Source organism: Sminthopsis crassicaudata, chromosome 1 (genome assembly GCF_048593235.1).
Source record: "Sminthopsis crassicaudata isolate SCR6 chromosome 1, ASM4859323v1, whole genome shotgun sequence".
In the NCBI taxonomy this organism is placed as follows: Eukaryota; Metazoa; Chordata; class Mammalia; order Dasyuromorphia; family Dasyuridae; genus Sminthopsis; species Sminthopsis crassicaudata.
In genome coordinates this window covers 515,653,857-515,661,826 of record NC_133617.1, presented here as the reverse complement: position 1 = coordinate 515,661,826, position 7,970 = coordinate 515,653,857, and the positions used below count along the sequence as shown (strand labels likewise).

At 36.3% G+C, this 7,970-nt stretch overlaps 1 protein-coding gene across 1 annotated transcript in view; it reads right to left on the bottom strand.

Moving 5' to 3' along the window:
* Window positions 1–246: 246 nt before the first annotated feature.
* AOPEP (aminopeptidase O (putative)) overlaps window positions 247–7,970 on the bottom strand; it is a 504,306-nt gene continuing 496,582 nt past the window's right edge. The window contains 3 exon segments of the mRNA XM_074281675.1: window positions 247–1,623; window positions 5,029–5,173; window positions 7,450–7,536. Coding sequence (XP_074137776.1) covers window positions 5,033–5,173; window positions 7,450–7,536 — 228 coding nt within the window. The 3' untranslated portion in view covers window positions 247–1,623; window positions 5,029–5,032.

Here is a 7,970-nt window from a genome sequence, read left to right as displayed (position 1 = left end):
TCTTAATGACTGGGGCAGAAAGAAAGGTTTGGCTTTGATTTCTGGAAAGGAAACACTGGGATGTTTAGTTTCTACCATTCCATTGGAGGAAGATGCTGATCTGAGTTCAGTAAATAATGGAAAAAGTGACAAGGAAACATGATGTTAAATAAAAGTTTTCTTTGCCTTACACATAGTGTACTCCCTTCCTCATTTCACATCAGTCAATCACAGACATTCAATACTAAAGGAAAAAAAATTCTAATGTCATCTTAGAAAAATAGGTTTTATTTAAAACAAACAAACAAACAACAATATACCAAATTTTCCCATTTTCCCCACCATTGTGGTACTTAAAATTATTAAAGAGATTTGAATATGGTAAACACAGGTAGTTATTTATAAACTCAACAAGGCAAATCTTCAGAGGAAAATCTTCCTTTGATTATTAGGGGCAAATCAGTTGAGACCTGATGCTTCATCCACAAAGGGCTTCTAAAGTATAAAGTATATTTACATAATAAGATAATAAGACTGAAAGTAAAGGGCCCCTGGCAAATCCTAGCCTCTAAAACAAAAACTTTTTTTTTCCTTTGAAGGTTCAGCTTTCCATTCCTGCTCTGGGGCTGGAGCTCAAGAGAGCTGGAATCTGATGTAGTCATCACAAGCTGGTGATTCCTGAGATCCCGTCGCATATTCAAAGCACCAGTAGTCTGTCCAACAGTCCCAAGTCAAGTGTTGTAGGCTTATCTCTCCTTAGGCAAAAGAGGGAAAATGAACCTTCTGCATTAAGGTCTAAAATCATGTCTTTATCTCTTCCCACAGAAATGAATAAATAAATCCACGTGTGCTGTTACCCGATTGGAGTCCTTATCAAATTAGAAACTGTCTCCCTTTCTATACAAGTTATATTAAATCATCTACTAAGTTTTTTCATTAGAAAGGTCTCTAAGAACATCAAAAATTGCCTAAAATTCAGGCAGTTAATGTTTGTAAAGAAACCTCTTAAGAGTGAAACATTTTTAATTTTTTATGTTATATTTTATTTGGAGAACATTTTAAACTTATGCTGTATCTCTGAATAACCCTTTTAAAAATACCTGGAAAAATTCAGAACAAAATTCCAAACATGGATAGCCACAGAAAACAAATTGGGCATGATTGGCTGAAATGGCTTAAAGAACAGCACTAAATACATCTGGCCACTGGCTGGCCCCCCTAGATAGAAACCATGTGCTTTCTTTCTGGAAATGTTGAACTCTATCTATTCAGTCCCACATGTAGAAGGAACCAGCTCTTTTCAGCAGGTTTTACCAGATGCTTGCATGTCTGCATAGAGATTGTCATGGCAGATCTGAATCACACACAAAAAACTCTGGACATGTTGTGTGGAATAAGATGGAGCTCTCACAATGAGGTCCTGTGTGGGAGCATATATGTAAACTTGTGTGTGGAGTTTCTTTTTCTATATGTTCAGTTGAAAGAAGCCTATGGAAGAGATAAGCAAAAAGAAATAAATGTTTCTTGTCAGCTGATTGTTTTAGCAGTCATATAATCCTTCCTTTGATGTCCAGGGTCAATGAAATCCTAGTACCACCAGAGTTTAGGAGTAGATATATTAAAAGAATCTCTCTGTGATCTTTCCTGCAAAGGAAACAGCAATAAAATTTATTACTCAGTCCCAACGAAAGAATTCTTGTAAAGAGTCTCAATAAAGAGGTGTCTTTGTATTCCTTGCCACTCAGCTTTGGGAAAAAAAAGATTCATTGGAGGGCACAGGAAAAGAATAGTGTCTACAGCCCATAACTCTTAAGTCTGGAATTTGCAATCCTACTGCTTTGCATTCAAACTACATGACATGAGCTTGACCATCCCATGGACTATTATAGGATGAAAGAAATTACAGCAAAGGTTTCATTTGGTAGAAATACCATAGAACAACACCTGTATATGTCTTTGTGAGTTTTAGAGCACGTAAGCAACAGGAGACAATGAAATATAGTCTATATATTGGTTTAAAAATCATTCTAAGTTAATCAAATTCATGTTTTAGGGGCTTACATACACATCTGCACATATCTGTGATTCTGCAAACAACATATAAACATTCAGTTTTTTTTGTCCCCTTATTCTGTGAACCACTAGCCATTTCCATCAGGCTGCTGCAGTAGGCGCTCGGGGCCGTCTTCACCCTGCCAGGTATGGCTTCTGGTCAGCATCTGTGCCCTTTACAAAAGGGACGTTGTCTTTTTTGCTCTCGGGCTCGACTCCTGTTCCTGCTGAACTGAGCCAGTGTGTAAAATCAGAACTGTTATCAGCTCAGTAGGCACCGGAGGGCGGGTCCAATCCACAGCTCAGAACAGCAGCCCTGCTACCTGCTACCTGGAAGCTCCGCTGGGAACCAGCCAATCACTGGAGAAGTCTAGAAAGAGTTGAGGCTATAAACACAAAGGACATTTTGCCAAACCATCAAATCGGACGACAAGCAATCCTCTGAGAGGTGTACACATACCCCCACACACCATTACACAGCTTTCACTGACCTCCATGACTTTTCTGGCGAGCTCAAGTTTTCATAAGAATAGTTCCTTTATACCTAAGTAGGTTTTACCTTCCAGACAAAGCTAATCAGCACAGGTTCCTGAGATGTAGACAAGCCTCAGGACTTGCAGAAGATCTTCATATTCTTGACAAGGTGACGTACATTCTTCAGTAAGTTTCCAATCTTTTTTCCTCCTCTTCATCTCTTAGACAGCGGCCACTTCCTAAGCGGGGCTGCTTGGCCAGCAATCTCAGAGCCCCATTGGTTCCCATTTAAGGTTCCCATCTCACCTTCTCTTCAGGTGCAGAACTTAGCCACTGTGAACAAAGAGGAAATCAATTACTGTTCACCAATCAGCTAAGCTCTGCACCTTGTTAGAGAGGTCGTCCTTTGAGCATTATTAAAGAGCTGGAGAACATCTTCGCCGGTCAATTCTTTCTGCGTTTCCAAGTAAGTTCTACGGCACGTCTACGGACATTATCTATGGCTTCTGGAAGAGCAGCCAACGTCATGGCTGCGTGGTAATCCCTGGCAATGTGATTTTAATTTTAAGTCACAAATCAGCATGCCAGGAACCCAAGCAGCCAGAGCACTCAAGAAAATCATGGTGTCCTCTTGAGTTCATACTTTCACAACAAAAGGTTTCCACTAGGACTGTCTCCATCTTATGGGCTTGTTAATTTACCCGAACAGGTGAGTAGTTTGGCTTGGGTTTTTTGTTTGCTTTCTTGGTGGTTAGTCCATGTTCTGTGAAGATCTTGCATTTATTTATTTATTTATTTTAGAACAAGTCAGTTATAAATAGATCATTGTGACTGTGGAACAAAAAAAACAAGGGCACTGACAATTGCACAACCAGATATATTTACAGGATTTATTAGCATTTGAGAAGCACAGTTAGTTTTTCAAACAAATAGGTTCCAAGAAGGATGAGTAGTTAGTCCATGGGATACTCTTATAGACCAAGAAGAAAACTGTATAATTGGAAGTTGAGAAAGGTTAACCTGAGAGAAATAATCCACTTCACCAAAATCCAACCTATACTAAATCCCTAATAATATCAGCAATCAACCCCCGATGTGACTTCATATTAAGGAAAAAACAGGCCCCAGAATTCACTCTATAATGTCAATCTATAATCAAGAGGCAGGAGAATGGGAATAAAAATAAAGATTACAAAGGAAGAAAGGAGCAGATCTGCAACAGGAATACTTCCAGATCTGTCCTCAGAGTAAAGTGTAGGGCTAAATCATGATTCCTTAACAACCTAAGGATTCAATAAGATTTTTTTGTCCACAAAAACCAGTCAAGCAACAAAACAAAGTAATGGGCTCCATGTTCTTGCTTTGGTGTAGCTCAAAGAATTTGAAGAAATATTAATTCTCTGTGCAGTCAGAAAGGGGCAATCTGATCTATACCAATGACTCTAAAGCAAAAACAAAGGGCTTAGTATAATTGAGACGTTCTCAACTGCTCCTTATTAAAGCAGTGATTTGAAAAGGCTTAGCTGCTAAGTAAACTTTCTCTTTAGATCTAAGAATTTTAGATTCTAAGGTCCTAAATCTTTTTAGAGTCTAAGATTTACTATCCTTAGTACACCAAAGAATTGTAATTATTACCCAATTAGAAGGAGTGCATGTTCCCACGTTAAAAAAAAAAAAAAATCATAATTAACTTGTATTCTTGGTATTATACCTGCTCTCTGATCTAAATAAGATGTTTTAAAACAATTACCAGCTAGCCCAACAACCTGAACATTGTCTAAAAGGAAAATTAACTTGGAAGGTTTAGGATCCTTTTCTTAAAAACAAGCCATAATAGACACTTGCTAAACTAAGAAGGCTGAATTTTGATCCTACAAATTGAAGTGAAAAGGAAAAAAAAAATTCAAAAATATTCCCCCAACAATCCAACAAGAGGAACAGACTGTCAAGATATGTTATATCATTAAGCAAAAATGTGAAGTATGTTGGGCTGGAAAGGACTCTCATACCAAACCTAATCAGTTATGTGCTGAGCATGCTGGTGCAAAGGTACTTTCACAACTTAAAAGGAGAAAACATTTTCAGGACTCCAGTGTGGGAAGTAACATTCGTTTTTGTGAGAGAAAAAAAAAATCTTAAGTTACATGTGGTAGTTTTTTGCATTCAGGTTTTTGTCCTTCCTCAATATGACCGCTAGTGCTTCTCTCTAGTCAATTAGTTTTAAATGTGGCCAGAAGCAAATTTTACTGAAGCTTTAAATGTAAAAGCCATTTCACTAGAAAACATGATGTTTCAGCTTTGCCAAATTACCAAAGAAAGATATGGTTAAAAAAACTGCTTAAAGCCACCCTCTTTCCCTTCTCAACTCCTGATCCATTCTAGCAACTTGATGAAAAGGTACTGTTGTTGTTCAGTAGACAGGCCTTCCCTGTCTCTTAGTTGATTAGACACCTTATTACAGCAACTGAGTGGCACTTTTATGTTTGCACCAAACAAAGGAGAGAAAGAGGATAAAAGAATTACCTCTTTAAAATAACATTTCTGCTACCACTTTGGCTGATGATCTGTCCATGTCTTCCTTGGTCATCTCAAAGCACTTGTGAGCGAGTTGTTGTTGCTTTGCATTCTCACTCACCATCAATTCACCATAAAGATACACACCCATAGCCTGTGAAGGAAAATACATATAGCATAATAATTGCTTAAATACTGAGGATATGATGAAATATATACAACAAAACTATCTGTAAGTACATCTATAAAATATTTATGTCTTTGTGCGTGTATGATAACAGACCTAAAGCTTATCTCATTGCAGCTAGGTGGCGCAGTGGATAGAGCATCAGCCCTGAATTCAGGAGGACCTGAGTTCAAATCTGGTCTCAGACATTTAACACTTCCTAGCTGTGTGACCCTGGGCAAGTCACTTAACCCCAGCCTCAAAAAAAAAAAAAAAATTGTACCAATTATAGAAATTTAAAAAAAAAAATAGATTTCACCTTAGTCCTATTAAAACCCACTGTTTTTAGTGTTTTTCTCCCCTTTCTTGTCATCAAGAAGGAAAAAAGAAGCTGACAATTATTCTAAGCTGTTTTTCAGTCACTGGAATGTGAGGATTTAGTTAACTTTTAAGAGACAAGCAGGACTTTGGAAATCATCACAGTTCGATCCACTCATCTTAAAGATAAAATGAACACCAGAGAGAACCCAAGATCATGCAAGGGCATAACATAGGCTACTTTTGAATAGAAGATATCAAGTTCTTGTTTTTACTGACTTGAATAAATGCCTCAGTTGAGAGAAACATATATGCACATACTCATGTAATTTAGGTTCCTTTTTCAAAAAGACTCTACTATTGGTCTTAATGATGCATGGTAGAGACTAAGATTTTAGATACATTTCAGCCAGTTCACACACAATTCTTCCAAGTTATTACATACTAGAGAAATGACAAATCTCCCATCTAACGCATAATGATGCTAACATGACATCATGAGGCAGCCAGTGCCAGGAAGAATAATCAAGATGCAATTAGGAAAGATGCATTTCAGTTCCTTACAGCCTGATAGTTTTCCATGTAAGCGTCCAAAATAAGGCTGCAAACACTGGCTTTTCTGTTTCAACAAACATGCTGAAAACAGTCACATTTGCATTTTTCCCAGACTTTTAAAATAGCCAAGTCAATTATGATCTGGACAAGCTAAGAATTACTTTAATTTCACATGCAATCTTAGTCCAAAGCTCATTTATGCCACAGATTGCACCCTCCTGGAGCAAATTAAAAGGATCTAAAAGATAGTAGGATAAAAACTTAGTAGTTATAGTTTCCAAAAATTCTTTCCCTAGAAAAAGCTTTAAAATGTTCATCTTTATTTGGTTAAAAAAAATCATTATTCTAAATATAATAGCTAAACTTATTTTTTAGTATAGACCTTAAGGAGAAGTTCTTTCTTTATCTTATTCTCCTTGTGTTCCCACTGTATTTGCAACCACCTCCTTCTTACTCCAGTGAGGCACATGTGACATTTCATAATGGCCAGAAGTTGTATGGTACTCTTTGTGGGGATAATTGGTCTTTGTTTACTGCTTGCCCCCAAACACTCAGAATGCTATCAAAAGTCTTTTTGTTTTATTCTTCACTTTTAAAATGGATACATTCTATCTAACTATTTAATGCTTGCTATCTCGTTCAAAAGCTACATTCCACTGAGCCCCAACACACATCAAGGGAGCAAAAGTTTACATCACTGAAAACATTAACCACAGCAAAATTAGAAATGGTCATTCTTTAATACTGGATTAGAAGTATAGAAAAGCAACTACTTCAAAAAACATGTGCCATAACAGTCACAGCAAGGAGGGGTGAAAGTAGTGGTAGTAATGTGCTATTTGAAAGACAAAAAAAGATATGAAAATGTTTATCAAAAATAAAAGAGAACTTACAGAACTGCAAATTTTTAGATATCAGAGACACACATTTGTAAGTATACCTGTGTTTATTTTCCGGGGCACAACAGACCAAATGATAAAAAGCTGTTGGTAACCACAAAGTAATCTATTCTGTCTGGGTGTTTTGTATATAAGAACCATTAAGTAATATTGTTAAATATAATGATAAGTTACAGATAGCATTCACTTGAAATACTCCTAAAAGTAGATTGAATTGATTGAGATTGAATTATGTTTATTAGCAATAATGGAATTATTCCAAAAAGGAAAAACTTACGTGTGTATGTGTGTATAAACTGTAAATAAAATGTTATTTGTGTGCGTGCACATGTAAAAATTCAACAGTGAGATAAGACAGTATTTATTTGGGGGAGTTTCTCTTAGGAGGAGACACAAAATAGATATTAAAGTAATCATATTCTAGTATTATGGTCTCAAGAAGACCTACAAACCTAAAATAATTGTCCTTTAAACCTATCAAATGTAACTTGCCTGATCCTCCAGAAGGAATCTTTCAATATCTTCATATGCTTTAGTGTATTTGTGTTTAATAACAAGTTCACACCAACGATGTCGAACCTAAAAGGACAAGGCAGGGAAACGGCTTAGAATGTAAGGCAGTTTTCAAGGTAGAATTTTTAGCACACATTTTTCAAAAGAATTAAAATCAGCATTTGTCACCAAATGAGAAATCAATCATCGTCCTATTAAAAAATATCAGCAAACAAAAGTGGAAGATATTATGAAACTAAGTGGGCTAGGGTAACTGCACATTTCAGACTGTTGCTTTAAATGCTTTAAAAGATTAGTGTAAAATAAAATCAGAGGAAAACAATAATTTGCAAAACTACTTGATATGACTGATACAAATTGTTTTCTTCAGACCAGAAAATGATTTTTAAAATTTGCATCAGAGCTTAATACAGTTCTATGCTACTGACTATAAGAATAAACAGTGTTACAAAAAGGAAGTTATCGCATTACAAATTCCCAAGTAAGAGTACATTACGATA